This window comes from Nomascus leucogenys, chromosome 2 (genome assembly GCF_006542625.1).
Source record: "Nomascus leucogenys isolate Asia chromosome 2, Asia_NLE_v1, whole genome shotgun sequence".
Classification (NCBI taxonomy): Eukaryota; Metazoa; Chordata; class Mammalia; order Primates; family Hylobatidae; genus Nomascus; species Nomascus leucogenys.
This window is the reverse complement of record NC_044382.1, coordinates 111011224-111031075: the sequence shown is the minus strand read 5'-3', so window position 1 is coordinate 111031075 and position 19852 is coordinate 111011224. Positions and strand designations below refer to the sequence as shown.

The following is a 19852-nucleotide window of genomic DNA, read 5'->3' as shown; positions in this document are numbered from 1 at the left end:
AAAGTGCTTGGCACATAGTGAATGATTAATATATACTTTATTAATAAATGAATAAAAATAATAGCTATCCCTTCTACCAGACACTACACCGAACACATTACTTATATTACCTCATCTACCCTTCATGATGGCCCAATCAAGCTGCCAATGATTAGTAGCCCAATTTTATAGATAAGGAAACGGACCAATACAGGCTACATCATTTAACCAATGTTTATTACCACTACCAAGTAGCAGAGCTGAGATTTGAAACCAAGATGTTCTGATTTCACAGTTCTGGATCTGTGCTAAATACAACGCTGCATTATAATATTGCTACTCTATTTAACATAACGTACTAGTCTTGTGAGGAAAAATGCATTTGTTTCTGTTGGAACAGTCAAAAGGGTTCCAACTATAACATTCTATTTTATTAAAGTTGACACTAGTCTACAAAGAATTGGGCAATTTCTAATGAACTCCTATTAACACCTTTAATCCAAGTACCTTAATATTATTAGCCAAGGAACATACTCATTGGTGACTGGAAGTTAGAACCAGAGACCAACTGTGTTTTAAAAATTGATCCATTGTACTATCCCAATATGCAGTATGATAGGAATCTATTACAATATTAAAGTGGAAAAAGGGAATGGATTCTACTAATTTTAGCCTATCAGTAATTTATGTCTAAACATTGCTACTGCACTCAATGACACATTTTACAGTGCTTAAAACAAGAGACAGTGTAGATTTGGGAGATTCTGTTATTTTTGTTTATACTGACAAGGATGTTACATATATTTAACTTTAGAAGTTTCCTATGGCAGAAAAAACAAAGAGAGGATTGCAGAAGACACACTGAATCCTGCTGTACATAGTGTATGGATGACAGGGGCCAGGACATGGAACAGGAGCATAAAGACAGCATATGCAAATGCTGTTCTCAACCAAAGAATCATTATCACTGGGAGGGAGGCAACAAAGCTGTGGGCTTATTTGGAAAATAACATCACCTTTAAAAAATAGTCATTTAAATAAGTACCCAAACAGAGTATCTCTCATACAGGCTTCTATATATATTTTTTATGTTTTATCTCCTTTTTCTTCTCATCAGCAGCTGTAATCCTGTGAAGATAGTGGCATTTAAAAAGACACAGCAGGTGGTTAATAAATAGAAGCAGTTGAAAGAGATTTAAGCTAAAGCTTCATAAGATGGTAAAGCACTACTGCTTTAGCTTGAGAATGATTCCCAGTTAGAACAGCTGGAAATAGCCTCATTTAACCAGCTGGGATTTTTTTTCAAAAAACATCAAACAACCTGTAGAAGCCATCTTTGGTTTGTTAAGATTAGTTGGTCCTAAGTGTCATTAGAAATAGATTTAAAATCAAATATTAATAAGAAGAACTAAAAATAATTTTAGCTATGCATAGAAGATCACAGCAAAGTATAAGACTGGATCCATAAGAAGCCCACTCGTTTTAATCATCCAATATTTTAAACACAAAATCTCGGGGTTTGCAATCCTAAATTGCTTTAAACCCTATGTCCTGTGCTCAGCAGAATAAAAAATGCACAAGCCTACAATCTCATATTTAAAAAAGAGCACTCCAGAATTACCTCAAATGCCAACACAATTTGTATAAACAAAATATTATGATTTTCAAAGCCTGAAACTCTAAGTAGCTAATCACTTATCATTTAAAAAATTGATTGTTAAGAGTAAAAACAGAATGAAGTAATTCATAGAATAGATTAATACAATATTTAAATTTCCAAGATATCCTCAAAATTTACTATTTAAGTAAATTTAAATTTACTTACTTTAAATTAAACTGGGTAATTTAAATATAAAAACTTACTTAAATAGTAAATTTAAGCACCTTCATTTCATTTCATTACTGACTCTAACAACTTCAAAAGAGCATCTGCTCACTTAGAGCTTAGTTTAGGCTCATATTCAGCTAACAAATCTAGGGAACTTAGAATTGTCAAGCTTTGAATTAAGTCTATAGAGCACAAATAAAGTGCAACAAATCATGCTATTGATATGCTTGCTCTAATCTTGGTGCTATTATTTTCTTTTGGTCCCTAGATAGGGTTGTTTTCCTCCTCCAAACGCCTGAGAAGAAGGCATTGGGGTTACACCCGACAGGTACTGTCACTTTCTTTACATGGGTCAGTGCTTCTTTTCCATCAGCTGGTCCTTATTTGCATCCTCTAGAGGTATGTTAATTTGGAATTGAGCTCTAGGCCCACTCTAACTATAAAGGGACCACCCTACAGTATATTAAAAGGTTCAAATCAACGTATGCAATTTAAATGCACATGCATATAATTAACTAGACACATTGCCAGTGTGAGCTACTAATTTGGAATGAGTCACAAAAGGCTAGAATGTGTGCAGAGGAAAAAAACTTTAAAATTAAAATGACTACATAATGAAAACTGCTTCATGCTGTGTCTACTATTTTCATATAAAGTTAATATAACTGTAAATATATTTTAATGAACAGTAGAAAGAGGCAATTACAAAAAGCAAAGGAGGGCAGCACAACAGTGAAACATCATCAGAATAGCTCTTTGCCTTCATATTAAAAATGCTTCCTGAAGACAGAGGATGAATTATAACTTCATAATTTCAGGAGAAATATGTTTTCTATATTAAAGACAACTATTTGCCAACCTGCTCGCAATGAAAATGGAACACTAAAGTGTAAACAGGAGGAAATCCTAGCTAACAAACAGAAAAGAGGAAATCCGAGTTTGACATTTTGATGTTAAAATAGCTTTTTCTTCTTTCCTTAAAACGGCTTTGTATTTTCTTATAAGTTTCCCTAGAGTGTGAATGACTTCTGGTTATTTTTAAGCATCAAAAACTGTTATAGGTATCATCCCCAAAATATATGTGAAAGTTTAGGAGTCTTCATTTAAGTGCTGTCTATATCTTAGAATAATTGAAGAATAGATTTGCAACTATAAAATGAGTGTGATCAATTCCATGACTCAAAAATTTTAGAAAAACAATGCAAGACTTTTGACACTGATAGATTTTTGTTGTGAGTACTATAATTCAGATGACGGGATAAGATGTTAAACAGCTGGAAACTATCCACTATCTTCAGGGCTGAGCCTGTGAGGCACTGGGGGTGGGTAGTGAAAGATGTTTCGGTGAAGCAACTGAAAGTTCTGGCTGTGAAATATCCTGTGAGCTCTAATTCTTTAAAGCATAGATTTTGCCAAATATTGGAAGATAAATAATGTATACTATCTTTAAATAAGAATATAAGGCCTGTGGCTGGGTGTGGTGGCTCACACCTATAACCCCAGCACTTTGGGAGGCCAAGGTGGGTGGATCACTTGAGGTCAGGAGGCTCGAGATCAGCCTGGCCAACATGGCAAAACCCCATCTCTACTGAAAATACAAAAATTAGTTGGGCATGGTGGCACGTGCCTGTAGTCCCAACTACTGAGGAGGCTGAGGCAGGAGAATTGCTTGAACCCAGAGGTGAAGGTTGTAGTGAGCTGAGATTGCACCACTGCACTAGAACCTGGGTGACTGAGTGAGACTCGGTCAAAAAAAAAAAAAAAAAGAATATAAAATAATTATATATAATATATATCATATATTATATATAAATATACATATAAATATGTATTATACATATATATATATAAAGGAATATATATCTAAAAAGGCCTGATTGTGGAAGCCAGTCATTAGAACAGTTTTACTTAATGTATGTCTTCTAGTTCACATATTGAAAAGATCCTACTTTTAAATGTTAGACTTAAACACGTTGGGCTTGGTTAAAAGATGATGAATAACAGCACCAATTGTCCTTGTTTTATGATTATAAATTCAATCATAACAAACCTACAAATTAAGTGGGGCTATGGGATACAAGGCAAATATTTTAAAATCCATTTAAAATGATATGGGTATAGTGTTATTAAGAATTGCAATTACTCAATGATGCAACTGACTGGCAAAACAGTGAGCTGCTTGCTTGAGGTGAGTCAAGCAGTGCACACACTTCCAACTCTTAGAAATAATGCCTTTCCAATCAGACTCAGCATTTGCATGCAATTTATATTCATAGAATTATGGAATTTTAGAGCATAGGGAGGCTTTATAAATGGTCTAGTATAAGTCTTTTGCTAAAATGAAGACAAGAACTCCATCTCAGATGGGCTAAATAACCTACCCAGGGAATCCAGCAAGTTAGTTCACTGCTCTTTCATCCTACTATGTTGACTTTCAAGTAATAATTTTAGCAAAATAATATACGTAGCAATTACTCTACTCAAAATTTCTGTTTTCACTTTCATTTATATTTTTCTTTGAAAGTTCTCATTCCCCAATGTGAAAGACTTTTGCTCAATATATCTTATAGATTTAATTTCAAAATAGTTTATTTAAGAATATTAATAAATACTTTAAAGGGGACAAAATGAGGTGTTTGTTGTATTCCCTTAACATGAGAACAATGAGCTATGCTTGGCTCATTTTAGATAATTTTTCCTAACAATTAGAATTGGAATAGCATTTAAGTGTTGTTTTATTTTCTCACTCATTCCCTTAAACCAAGGTGCAGCAAAAGCAGACATTAAAAGCTTACATTCCTTCTAGCTATTTTCAGTGAGTCCAATTCAAAGGTAAATATTGGTAATTTCAGAAGAAATAGTTTTAAAGTATAAAAACCAAAGGATGTGATTTATTGAATAGGATTCAGGAAAAGCTGTCACAGAATAATCTTTTAATCCCAGAATTTTATTTACAAAAATTTACTGAAGAGCATAAACGGGAATGTTGATATTGAAGGGTATTAACTGTGATTTGCTGACTCCATTTTTACATAAACCCAGTCACATAAGTTGGGTTCTTATGTGATATGTTCCTTTCATCAAATAACTTAAGCCTATTAACAAATGCTTTGATGGTACTTGGTCCATGGAGATTTCCACTAATTGCCCTGTGCTTTTAACAGTTCCAAATACACATTATATTGTTTATTATAAAAACGACAAGAGAGCAGTTGCTGCTTGACTCACATCAGGCTAATGAATGTTAGGATGCACAGAGAAAGGTCCATCAGTCTACATGGTTATGTAAGGACAGGACCTCAAAACAGTTTCCTCAATGCAAAGCAAAGCACACCAGTCATTCCGGACTATTAAATGTGTAACAGTGATTCTGGGTCTGCGTGAAAATAAGAAGCTTAAAATGTGTGGCTATTTTCAGAGTTCAGTGATCTTCAAGAATGCCAAAGAACAAAATGAGGGGGACAATCTCAAACCATAATTATGCTGTAAACTTATGGGGGTAGAAAACATCTTATTTTTCCTAGAACCTCCCAAGCATCTGCTACAGCTCTGGCATATGACAGGCATTTAATAGGGGTTTATTGATTGTTCATGGCATGATATTAAGACTCATCATAGTGATTCAAACAATTTCTAATAATATCTAACTGAATTAATAATTACTTGAATAAATAGGAGGCAGTGTGGTAAAATGAAAATAACTGTGGGTTTGGAATCAGAAAAGCTAGGGTTCAATCTTTATCTTGCACCAGTTTTGTTACTACCGTAAACAACTTAGTGAATCACTTTGAGCTTCAGGCTTCTTGTCTGTAAAGTGAAAATAACAATATTTGCTTTGCAGAGACATTAGGATAAAATGAAATGGTAAGCCTACATCACCAGGCACAGTGTCTGGAGAAAGAGTGCTCAATAAACAGAACCATGATGCTCTTTGGGTAGAATAATGAACCTTAAAAAATTAATATCAGAGTATCAATAATCTAAATTTTCAGACTTTCTTTACAAGCCTTCTGCATCTGGACATATACTGTATAACGATATACATATATTTAATCTGTTTTATTTTAGATTCCAAGGGAACATGTTACATGGCATATTGTGTAATGCTGGAGTTTGGGCATCACTCAAATAGTTAACATAGTATCCAACTGGTAGTTTTTCAACTCTTGCTCCCTTCTCTCCCAGCCCCTTTTGGGGTCCTAGTTTCTACTGTTTCATCTTTATGTCCATGAGACATATATTTATTAAGTCAGTGACAAAGGCTGATAGATATGCTCTATAGCAGACTAAATAACTGTGATAAACCATGATAACCACGTGATGACAATGAAAAATGGTCTTTTTCTTAAAATGTTTTGCCTATTAACCAGTTGTAAAATACTTGCACAGATACACTTTGCACTTGTAAAACACATTTTCTACACCCTTCTATACTGTAAACCCATTATCCTTACCAGTAACTTCCAGTGGATGAAGGCATATTGCATCCAAAAAGTAACATATGATGGACAGTATCCATGCTGGCTCGAGGCTTGAAGTCAACTGTTATGAGAAAATAATACATGTACGTGAATACCAGTTACACTTTTGTGCACCAAAGTCATAAAATACATCTTTGAACAGTTCAAATACCTGTATAACAAAGATGTTTTGATGCTCTTGTGATCAAATGCCCTGTCTGTATAAATTATCTTGTTAAAGATAAGCATGACTTGATAATTTGATTAAGAGTAAAAAGGAAAAATAATAGGCTGAATATCACACCCACACACATATACACACACACATTTTTAAAATGGAAGACCGCTTTTAAAGTGGTGAGGGCATTATATGGGTATTAAATGAAATCTGTGGGCTATGTATTCACAGTATATTTCCTTTCAGACTTCAGTAGAGTGCTGAGTATCATAAAATACTGCTCAACATTGTACTGAAAAAGAAGCCACAGTGAGTGGTCAAAATATGAACACAAAAATTCATAACACAAATTTATGACCATCTTAGAATAACAACAGTACTATAGTCACTGGGATGTATAGGAAGAAGCAATTTACCAGGAAAGAAAAATAAAAGTGGAAAATGTATCTTTACAAAAATACAAAAGACATAAAATTACTGTCCTCAATAAGCATGGTACACTTGTTAAAAGATATTAGAAGTTATGCAATGACATCTCTCATTTTCTCCTAATAATAGTTGTTGAAAGACATTAAAATAAACAAGTGCATAATTAAAAGAAAAAATTAAAAATAAATTATATTATGATCTATGAACTCCCTTTCCTAGTTTGGGTTTGGCTCATCCTTTTGCGTTCTCATCAAAATGCTGTCCAGTATGAAGTAGCGGTTTATGAGTCACCTTTGCACATAAAATGCTAAATAGCCCCAAAATGATCTTAAATCTCAGGTGTCTGCAAAAATGCATCTTTCAGCTATTTTGGTCTGTCTGATAAAATTAAGAAAACATCACTTATTGCTAGAATGTGTATGTGAGACATGAGTACTTATAAAACAAAAAAATGTTCTACATCAAACTATAGCACCATGACTTGCAAAGTGTGTCTGATCAAAAACATAGCACTATGTGCCAAACCTACTGTGTGCCATCTTAGCTTATAACTTTCAGAGGAGACAAACCTTTCCTTTACTGCAATGAAAATAAGAACTTGAAGCCTAAAAATCAAATCTTGAAGTTTTCATATCATCATTTAAAATATTAATGAAGAGAGAATGGCCAGAAAATGGACTTGCTATAACTTGAGGCTTGGTTTTCTATTACCAAAGAATATAGTAAGCCCAAGGGAGGGAAGAAGATGCTTTGGAAGGGAAGAATCACTTGGGAGTTACAGCCGTTCACAATTCATAGAAAGTCCTATCGTCATGAAGCCGAAGTTTGTTAGCAAGAGAAACAGAAGAAGAAGGTTCTATATCTATAGACCACTGTCAGGTTCAGTACAGGATTTCCTTCCTCCCTTCCAGAATCCTACCAGGGATCTTTCCTGGGGCAGAAAGAAAATGGAAAAAGTCTTGAGGTAGGAGTACTGGTCTTTCATTCCCCTTGATTTTATTTTGGTATATGATACAATTTTTAATCTTATATTCATTTTTATTAAACTGTTTATATTACTTTATGAACATCTATAACTGTTGTCTAAGTGTATCATCGTCCTCCCCCACCCACCTTTTTAAAAAAAAATTCCCTCTGCCAATCCATGAGAGGTTATCTGACCCCTCTGCTTTTTCAGAACCTATGTAGATGATTACATGATTTCCTCCCCTCAGAAGATCTTATTATGGGTGGATAAATTTCCTATGACTGAATCATTCTTGGAATTTTGGTAATATGCCAACATGGCCAAGTGTAGTTTATTCCAAGAATTAAATGGTTGGATGCAAAACAATGTTTCAAGCACCTGCTAAAAATTCAGGTGGAAGTATCCAGCACAGAGTCAGAATTCTGTGACTCTTGTCCTAGAAAGAGGTCAGATAATTACATATTTGGGAAACATTCAAAAATTGAACCCTGAGGCTGTGAGGATGGATGAAAGTACCAGAAAGCGTAGTAGGAATCATAGCGAAGGCTCAAGACAGAGTTTTGGAAAAAGCCCAGGGCTGTCAGGGTATGTTTAGGAGACACTAACAGTATCTTTTTTATACTAATGCAATGTATATGCTGCTGTTAAACAAGGCAAAGACATTTCTGGAAAAAGAAGGAGCTATTAGTAATTTTAAAAAATGAAATATTAATAAGCAAAAGATTCAGGTAAGGGCAGGGAAGAGAGCTGTTGATAAGGGAATAGATCATAAAGACAACAACATATAATCTCTGTAGCTTTTCATTAGGAAAGAAAGAAAATAGTTTGCCCGGGCCCTTGCTTATGTAAGAGACTCTTCTAACTGTCCTTTGTAAAGTAAACGGGGCAAATCTTAATTAATCAAAGTATAAATTCTCTAACTATTTTCTGATTTTTTCTCCTTCTGACATACATTTTTTCCTGACATACATTTTAAGTACCACTTATTTATTTGCTCTACTTTGAACTCTAACTAGGTATGTGTTTAATTTTTGCTTCTAAAATGAGAAACAACTCTGTCTTTAAGTGGTAGAAAAAGAAAATTCTTCAGAGTTTCCTTTCACAGAAACAGATCCTCACTGACTCACATATTTCTCCAGAAACTCCAGATCTAATTTAAATGCTAAGTATATTAGAAGTACACAGCAAAAACAAGCAACTAACCATCTTTTTTCATATGCTAAAGAAAAAGTATAATATCTAAATATTTATGTAATTATAGCTCAAAGTACAATTCACTGCAAGTTGAAATGAAAACTACTTCCAGCAAAAGGAATGTCAAATCAAAATGTAAATCTAAAACAAACAGTAGATGCCTTAAAATAAAGCAGCACTTGGACAATTTCACTGAAGGGCTGCTGCCAGTAGTGGGGAGCGGCAGGCTGGGAAAAGATTGTCTGACAGGTTCATTTCAGGGGTTTGCTCCATTCCTGCTGATTATGCCTGGCTTTGCAAAATAAGACCCCAACCCTAGTGAATTCTAGGTCTGCTGGGCACAAGACACACATAAGACTATGCAGGAGATGTCAACACAACACAATACAGAGTATGGAAAAATACTTTAGAATAACATCTTAAAAAGAAATGTCTCTTTTCTTTTTCACCCATCATACACCAAAGAAATAAAGGATCCAAGGGGAAGAGAGCTAGAGGATAATAATGGAAACAACTGCATTTCAGTGTGCGATTCTGACAGGCAGAATAAACAAAGACAGCCTTGGGATGGTGAGAAACGGTGCAAAACACAGCCTCAAGAGAACGCAAAGGAATATTATATCCGATAAAATTAAAAGTGCCACTGACTCTTCTAACTCAATATTAAGATGACAGTTGCTTAAGTGGAAATGGTACTTCAGTCTCAATGGGAGCTAACAGTTCAGATTGCCTGATGTATGAGATCAGTGAGCATTTTATAGGTTAGTAAGTCCTGGGAATGAAATACCTTTGAAGGACTAAGACTCCAAAAAAGTGACTCACACACAGTAATTAAAGGAAATCTGATGACACTGAAAGCACACAGGTTGGAGGATTTCTCAAAGGATAGTATCATCTGAAATGAAAGACCTGAAACTATGTGTGTGGACGACATGTTGAAAACAGAGATGTCTAGGTCTAAATCCTGGAGTTCTAAGCAAAATTTCTCCTCATTGCATGGGGTTGTTTGGGATTCATGGGCTCTTTTAGCTAACATCAGACTATAATCAGGGCCACAAAATTCTCTAAGAATGTGACTTAGGGGAGAATGTCATTTAGTTCTCCATTTTTCCCTTCTAAGTGGATATCCAAGTCTGCATGTCAAATTTTGATTCTTCTGCCAGACTTAGGACATAGAAAGATTCTGAAGAACACACATAACCAAGTAGAGAAACCAGTGATTGTGGAGATACTCATGTATACATAACCAGCTCTAAATCACCATTGGAAATGGCAGGAACAATTCTTTTTAGCTAAAAAATATTCAGTAGAGGACTACTACAGAGCATAGATAATTAACCTATTGAATAAAAAAGAACCGACTTGCAAGTTTGGATCTGAAGAACTTTGGCATTCTAGAATTGTTGCCTGTATATATTAGGGATAACCATTGTTAACTTTCTTTTTTCCTCCCAATGTAATTGTGTTATACACTGTACATAGCTTAGTTTGCATACCATGGGTATTTTTACATGTTATTAAACAATTTTCTTAAGCAGCCATTTTTAGCCTGGGCTTTAAATTACTATGGAACTTGGTAAAAATACAAGTGCCTAGAGTCAATCTAGATCAGTCCCTCCTTGCCTCCCCCATCAACATCTCAGTCAAATCTCCAGCGGTTATTCTCAGGTAAGTATATCTTTTAAAGGTTTCACAGGTGAATTACCAGTAATTCTGACTATAGTCCCCATTTATAGTGACTGAATATACTCTATTATGTGAGCATAGTCTGAGTTTAATCAACTCATCTTAGTTAAATTGGGATTGTATTGCTCCTTTAAATGTACAGGACAAACAGCAAAAGCAGGTTTCTTTTAAAATAAATTCATGAAGAATTTCTAAAGATAAAAATTAGTTGATATTTTAGAATTATTTTATTCAAGGAGACCACTGGAAGGAACTCTGTATCATATCATGCGAGTTTAGCTGTATCACCTAAAATCGTTTTAGTGCTGAGATCTGAGGCAGGCATAGGAAGCCTCTAGTGATTGTGTTCCTACCTATGATAAAGAGTCAGTATTCTAAGACTGTTTGTGTTTTCAAGCCATATTTAATATTGAGAGAATTGGGAAGGTGTGAGGTTCAAGAAAATATAATATAAAAGATATGTCATGAATAAAAAAAATTACAAGCCCTAAAATCTTACTATCAACATTTCTTTATTTCCAAAAAAAAAAAATGATTATGCTTCAAAAACTGCTCAAAGTAAAGATAGTAATGCTCTAAATTGTAATTTAAGTTTAGGATTCAATCAACCTTAATGTTCATAATCTTGCAGTTGAGCCAAAAAGGTACAGAGAACTGTAAAGCTCACAGCACCATAGTCTATTTTCCAGCATGTTAAAAACCCACCACAATGGCATATTACATTATCTCCCGCAAGCTTTCCCCATAACCATGAAGCAATTCTGTACTAAAATAAAGACCTTTTCCTGGAACATTTTTAATCAGAAAGCTTAATAGTGAAATTGTCATTAACTCCTGCTAGTATGGACAATGATGTACCATTGGTAAAGAATGCTTATGGTGGTTTATGAGGACTTTAAGCTGCTGCCACGAAATTAAGAAATAAGACACCTGAGCAAACCTATATCTTGAACACCAATTTCAAATAAAACAATCCTCACCTCTGAATAAAGAAATTTCAACACACAACACAAAAACTAAATTTCTAGATGATATCTCTTTTGAAATTAAACTCTATGATATATATCAAAGAATCAATAAATAGACTTCATCAGCCAAGCTATGCAAGATAAAACAGCATAAGCTTTACTAAGCCCTGCTTTTGTAATGTCATTCCTATAATAGTCCACTATTACTTTCCTACAGAATCAAGCCCATACCCTTAGCCTTTTAGGGCCATGCATAACATTGTGCCAGTCCTCCAGCTCACTACATTTCCAATATGGCAACCTTTACATCCACTCCTCATTCTCATCAGGCAACCCCCTCACTTAATAATCACAACTACTAACATTTACTGATGGCTTTCCACGTGCCAGGCACTCATTTACTTCTCAATGACCCTATGAGTCTGGTTCTTTGTCCTCCCAAATAGATGAGCCTTCAGGAAAGAGAGGTGAAGTAATTTGTCCCCTAGTAGTATAGCTAGAAAGTGGTGAGGCTGCGATCTGAATGTGGAGTGTTCTGGCTCAGAGCTTGCTCTTTTAACCACTATATGATACTGTCTCTCATACTTGTGCCCAGTGTGTTTGGGCTCATACTGTGGGCCACTAAAATATTCACCCCTTTGCATATTCAAATAGGTCATCTTCAGAGGTCCAGATGAAATCTTGCATACCTTTATCATGAAATTTTCTCTGACTAGACCAACTCATAGTGATCTTTTAAGAGTTGACTACTAAAGTAGTTCCTGCTGAAATAGCTAGCTGGGAGGAGGTGGTAGGTTGGGGGAATGAAGGATTTTAACATTTCTGCATTAAAATAGCTGTATCAACATGTCAATTAATTTTTGGTGATCATTGGATGTACCTAATTGAAGACATTAGAAATGGCTCCTATTCATCTCTCACTGTTTTTTATTACTTGAGAAAAGCTGAGGAGATGTTGGACGTTGTCAATTTGGAAACATGCGTACCTGGGTGACCAAAGGATAGAAGACATTTATGAAGTGAACATCACTTGATCATGTGCTTTAAGGTTATATTTTCAACTATTCAAATCTAACTGTGCAATTCTGCAACAGAAACTGTTCTACATTCAAGAGAGAAGCCCAAGAAAATGAAAAACAATGAATCATTAGGTTAATTTCATCTGTTTCTAAATACAATGGCTCCTATCTCATTTGTGTAGTGCAATTTGATAGATAGGGACCTGTCATCATTCACTAAGGAAAAGACACAATTATTTACAGGTCATCCATGTGAGGGAAAGCAAGTGGATGAAGATGACAGTCAAATTCCTTGGCTGAGTGGGCTGCTGTCAGAGCCAATTCCTCTGAGTGTCTGTAAAACACCTTTTAGACAGCACCACAGTTCAGTGGTCAAATGCAGATATTATTATACTTTCACCCATTCAAATTCTATGGTTTCTTATTAAAACAACAAACAAAAACAATGCTCTAGGGAAAGCTATAATTTTGTTCAAAATATAAAACATATTTTTATCTTCATCATTGCATTTCTCTAAACACCTACTGTAATTCACATTCAATAATTAAATACAGATATATGAACACATCATACATGCTATATGCACATATGTAAATATAACAGGCATATACACATATGAGTTCCATAATGACTGTGATGGTATTTGCTCAAAATTTAGAAGTATGTTTAAGATGGGTTATATAATTAGCATATAAACATAAAGCCAAAATAGTGAGTTATTCAAATCCAATTTTGACTTTTAACACCATCAACAGAGTCTGTCCCAGTTCTAATAAACAATGTAAATTGTATTGTCTTTTGTAATTTTCTTCAGAAATTTGAAAAGTTCAAGGTGAAAGTCCTTTTTATATGTTTTAACACTTTTATTCTTGTCTAGAATTCTGCTAGCCTGTGACTTCCTTAAACATGCATCATACTTCATATCCCTATTACCCAATAACTTATATGCAGCAGAATTTTAAGTTTGCTGAATTAATGCACAATGGCTTTTCATAAACACACACAAAACAATGATTCCTTAGATTAGAATATAATTCAAGGTAAAAAGGTAAATTATCTACTATTTGAAATGGTGAGTCAGAAAATGGCCAAACAAAATCCTTTTTTAGTATTCACTCGTGTATTCAGCAAGCAATTATTGAGTCGGTGCCATATCCTGCTGGAATACAAAAATTTAAAGAGGCACAGATAATGAAAACAGGAGGTATAAAATCATTAAGTGTCTTAAGGAAAGAATAAACAAACAGAATGACCATGAAAAATAAAAAATAATTAAAAACAGAAAAGAATGAACAAAGTATTACGGGTTTTTACAGCTCTTCATTTGCAACCGTGTCTAATCTCAGGATAAGGCATCCTGAGATCTGGAATTTGGGACAATCCACAAAAAGGCTATAGCTTCATTCTCTATGCCATCAGAATCCCTTAGAATGGAAAAAGCATAGGTTACCCTATAGGCAAAACTTTCACTTTGGGAGTCTCGAAAAGCTATGTATGGTCACTCTCCCGACATATATAACTATCCAAGCCCCTTTCCTTCTACAAATCTTTAAATCTTCATGGGCATTTGTTATTTGTTTTGTTAAGATGGTTTGAGGTTTATTTTTCCTTTGGCAAAATTGGCCAGAGTGTATCCAGTAGGAAGTTAAGGTAAAGGAATGAAAGAATAATTGTATTTGATGTGAAGAAGAAAGAACGGTGCTGCTCTTGCTATATTTCAGCTCCACCTGTGCACTTGATAACTTTGCTCATTTCTTCCTTTGTATCACTATCCCCACACCCAAATCTGAAGTACGACTAGGTTAATATATAGCTAGTAAAAAGCTTGGGCAGATTCCTTAACCTCTCTTTCTGTTTCCTTTTCTGAAAATTGGCTTAGGTATGTTTAGCTTTCAGTATCTTACAGTGTCTGGCAGGCCCTTAGTAAACAATGGCAGGTAGAGATGATGGTAATGGTCCAGCCATTACATAAATGAGAATTCCATACAAACTATTGTCTTAGCTCCTGATTAAATCACAGATATAGATGTTTCTGTCTCTGTTTCTCAAACTATGAAATGAGACTATCTATACAAGATTGTCCTAAGAATTAATGAGGTAATACATGCAGAATTTCTTTTACTTGTTCTTTTATATAAATGATTATTTGCTAATTGCCTCTAGTTTTCCATTTTCCAGTTCTAATTTGTCTATACTTAAACTTCTGTGGTTGCTGAATTATGTAAACAACAGTAACCACAAACCAACTGGGCATAGTTCATTAAAGGACTCACACAGAAGATGAAACAACCCATTGTGAAGAGGGAACAAAAAATTTCAGTATTCATGCAATCCTCCAAGTAATAAAGATAGGAAGAAATACTGAAAATAGTTATTAATCTTAGAAGACCTTTTAAGGACCTTAGAACTTGGAATAGTTTAATCTTAGAAGTGCCTAAGAAAGTATGAAAACATTTAGCACTCTGGTTCTAATATAGACCTTTATGTGTTTCCTGTGAATATTTTACTTGACTGAATATACTCACTTGTATTTTTTCATTTTAAATTATGTGAACGTAAACACATTTATAGTAGGAGAGCAATAACACACAGGATATATATTTATAGTCCTTACAGTCACCGGTTCTAAAATCATATACTACCACCAATCTCCAGAAACAAACCTATTAATGTGAGATGTGTAATACTGCTGTAACACATGACTACCATATTTACACAGGTGTGTAGGGTGGCCTTCTCTTCATAGCTGGTGTGAAAACAGGACTCAAAACAACCCCTGAACTTGGACAAAGAAAATATAGATTAGGAAAAATAAATTCATGGAAAATTCCTTTTCTTCTAGGTGGCCAAGTGTGTGAATATGAAATTAAGGAAAGCTCTATGGCTAGGATTTTAATTATGAATGTATGTTCTAAATAATATTTAGTGTTACTCAAAGCACTACAATTAGAAACTTAAATTATTTTTGTCTTTAAAGATAGTTCAGGATATGGAAGCACTTGGCTTCCTAACTTTTTCTTGGTAATGTCCAAATACTATACAAAACGACATCATCAATGTTCAACTTTGTATGGTCTTTCATTCTTAGGAATTAACTATGCAGCAAATTTTGTTGAGAGTGTTATTAAAGGTTGTATTTTCTGTTGTGATTGCCACCAATTGTGTGTGAATAAAAAATGCACATTGCTCTGGCTTTGCAGGTCTATAATGTCCATTCCTGTGGGAAACACCTCATAAAAATTCATCCTGAGACTGCCCCAAGGCTACTGTACACATTTCACAATTCACATAATATCCATTTCAGACAGCCCACTTGAAGATTAGTTTCAAGGGACCAAAGTACTACTACCAACACTTTCTCTCCAAAATCAACATCTCAAATGTTTTAAAATGAAGCAGAGTAAAGCCAAATACATGAATAATTTGCCAATCACAGCTCTTCCCTAAACAGTTAAATGTCTGTCATAAGAGATGTTTAAATGGAAACAACCTAGATGGAAACAGATGGTGCTTTGTCACTTTTCCTTTCTGATTTAAAGGCTCAGTTGGGGAAGAATCTGTCATTTAAGTGTTCTCTTATTCTATAATACAAACAACAAGATAAATGTTCTTTCTTCCATTTCTTTTTTTTTTTTTTTTTTTTTTTTTTTGAGACGGAGTCTTGCTCTGTCACCCAGGCTGGAGTGCAGTGGCCCGATCTCGGCTCACTGCAAGCTCTGCCTCCCGGGTTCACGCCATTCTCCTGCCTCAGCCTCTCCGAGTAGCTGGGACTACAGGCACCCGCCACCACGCCCAGCTAATTTTCTGTATTTTTAGTAGAGACGGGGTTTCACCGTGGTCTCGATCTCCTGACCTCGTGATTCGCCCGCCTCGGCCTCCCAAAGTGCTGGGATTACACGCGTGAGCCACCGCGCCCGGCCTCTTCCATTTCTTTTCTTTTCTGGCTCTCCTTTCCCTTCTCATCCTTTCCTCCCTCCTTCCCTCCCTCTCTCCTTCCCTTCCTTTCTATCGATCTACCTGTCTGACAGGTAAAATCTTACATTTACCAATGTTGATTCTAAGTGCAGTCGATTTATAGCATGAACCAGCAGGTAAATAAACTGTCTGTTGAGTGGAGTGGAATTAAGCACCCTGCCACAGACAGAAAGCCAATACTATACAAATGGGACCACACAGTATTGGCGGCCATCAACATCTGCATGCAACTCCTTAACTACTGTTACTCATGAATCTCTCCAGATACAGTTTGCAATCTTGCCTCTCAGTGGCTCTCTCTAGTTTGTTTCTGCATTAGGCATGATAAATGCATTTTACAAACTGACAGTAAAAGATTAATATGCTCATAACCCTCAAAGAGAACCTTTCACTGATTTCAAATCGCTGCCCTCCATTCAACTGCTACTCCCCCAATCCAATTAATACTTACTCACGAAGGCTTCCTCATCCACTGGTATTCGCATAGACATGCAGAAGTATGTATCAGACTATTAAAAAAAAGATAAAAAATCCAAATTAAACTGTTGCTAGTAAGGAAGAAATAATAACTATTAAAATGTGGCTTCTATGACTGTAAAAAGTAGTCAGTGAGGGTAGGTTTCCTTCTGAGGGCTGAGTGGCAGGTTAGTGGAAGGACTAAGTCCAGAACTTAGATACCCTAAAAGTTTGTCTAAGACTCTTTCCTAAACAACTTTAGATCCTATTTATAAAACCAATCATCATGAGTGATATTTCTAATACTCTCTAAGTTAAAAGGCAAATTTTTAGATGCTTTTATAGAACAATTTAATGTATTTGATTTTAAAATGGTAGAAGTTAGTTTTGACCATCTTTGCTATTTGCAAAATTAAATATTTAATTTCCGGAATCACTTTACAAATGTGTCAAATATTAGAGAAGTATAATGAATAAAAATTGGTCTTAAAATTTATTATTTTTGGTTGCTCTCCCTTACTTTAAATTTTTTTATGTAATACATTGAAGAAATCAACATTAACTCAAGCTATTATTTCTTTTCTAGTTATTGGTCTCATCTAAACGGTCATTTTTTCCACTATCAAACATATTAACATCAAGGAATTTTAGTGATAAAAATTACAATTTAAGGAGAATGAGATTCAATGTACTCCACTTCCTTAATGGAAATACATACACAATAAAGTGTGTGCTATGGTCAATAATATGCCCAATACAAATACAGGTTGCACTCTTTTAATAATTCGTGCTTCCTGGATTATTACTGCACAGAGCTGGAATAATCATATTCCACTAACATGGATAGAAATCATTTGGCATTTCTAAACCTAATAATTAGCACCAAAAAATTGTGAATTTTGTACCTATGTTTCTACTTCTGTGTTAAAAAAACAAGGAGGTTCAAGTACACATCAAACAAATACCTTAAAATTTAAAAAATTACTGAGATGTGATTTATTCTTAGTTACTACTTTTATATATGCCATTTTCTTCTCATTTCAGCATTGTTTCATTTCTTAGAAGTCTTTATAATTTAGATTCAACTTTATTTTGCTAATAAGGAAATGTGCTGATTTTGTCTACCCTCTCCCCCCATCCCCCCCACACACAAGAGACCTGAAGAAACACATTAGCATAGTTTCTAACAGCTCACAGCTGCACCCCTCATGTGATCCCATCACCCTTCAAGGAGATGCTTCCAGGAGATTTTATTATTTGTTCTAGCCAAAACCTGGTAACAAGCATAAACCTCTGAACCTTCTCTTGGAGCAGTTACTTCAGAAAGCTTGCAACTGTAAATCCTTTTTCTGCTCCTTTGAGATGTAAATCTTCTACCACCCAAAAATGTCTTCTTACATTCAGGGAGATAACTGCACAGCTCTCAGTCCAGTGGGCACCTTGTTCTAATCAATACCATTGCCTCCTGTCATAAAGATACAGTAAGTTTGCTTCTCCTCCCAAATAACAAACCCAGATGGCCCAGCCACATGGACCAGCTCCCTTTCACATCCTTCAGTGCCTTTCCCTCACCACACCCCAGCTTCTAAAAGGTCTCCTCCCTTTTGTTTCGGCAAAGTTAGGTTCACTTCACACTGGACCCACTTCCCTACTGCAATAGTTACTACTGAATAAAATCTATTTTACCACTTTAAGTGGTGTTGGCTTATTTATCTTGGACACCAACAAGTGCAGGAGCTGGGATCTGAACATATGCACTCTGTGCATTATACTAATACATTCAAAATCATTCCAAGCAATGTGACAAATAATGACTTAAAAGCAAATATAAAAACAAAAGTAAATTTAAAGCAGCTAAGCATATATTTATAATGAAAGATGATTGAAAGGTTATGATGAAAAGGAAACAGAACTTCTTTTTAATTTGGAATAACAGGTTTTGATTTTACTCTATCTTTGATTTTATTATAAGTCATCTCATTGTTTTTGGAATAGGGAAGTTATAGGCATACATAGATATATCAAATTCAGAAAGTTGGTTCTCAATTAAAAAAATTAAGTCAATGATGGTTACATATAATACAGAGAACAAAGGAACTTGTTATTTATACTTATAATTCATCAGATCCATACTATAATTATTATTTTTTTACCATCAGCCACCCAATTTAAAATGAGAATAATTTGAAAATGTCTTTCTTCTAGCAATTTGTATTTTTTGGCTTATAACTTGTCTAATAATGATAATCCATTCAGATTTCCACTATTTCTTTCCTAAGTTGTTAAAGCCAGTTGAAGAAAGAGAGAGGTGGGGTAAAGGGAGGGGAGGGGAGGGACGTGGAGGGGAGGGAAAGGAAGGGAGAAAGGAGACCCTCTGCAGGAGAAAAGTATCATACACAATTAGAAGTTTCTATCATAGTTATTTTCCATGATAACACTATTCGATAGGTATTACAGACACCATTTTACACATGGAAAAATGAAACTAAAGATGGTAAGTAATTTGTTTGCAGTTAAAAAACAATCTAGAAATTGGTGAATGGAATTTGTACCAGGTTATTAAAGCACTTCTCTTCCACTATGGAAAGATAGCTGTTAAAAGGTATTTTTCAAACCTCTCTAAAAAATGTTGTCAGTTCTTAGACACAATTTTAGTTGTTTAGTTGATTAATGGCAGAAATAAGGGAATCAAAGTAACATAAAATTTAACAG

At 34.8% G+C, this 19852-nt stretch overlaps 1 protein-coding gene across 9 annotated transcripts in view; it reads right to left on the bottom strand.

Moving 5' to 3' along the window:
* The window catches only part of PAM (peptidylglycine alpha-amidating monooxygenase), a 273239-nt gene that overhangs the window by 108901 nt on the left and 144486 nt on the right, over window positions 1-19852 (bottom strand). For all 9 annotated transcript variants that reach the window (XM_030817276.1, XM_030817286.1, XM_030817310.1 and 6 more), the window contains exons 4-5: window positions 17136-17193; window positions 6262-6349 (exon numbers count right to left, since the gene is read on the bottom strand). In XM_030817276.1, the coding sequence (XP_030673136.1) occupies window positions 6262-6349; window positions 17136-17193 (146 nt within the window). The remainder of the gene's footprint in view (window positions 1-6261; window positions 6350-17135; window positions 17194-19852) is intronic.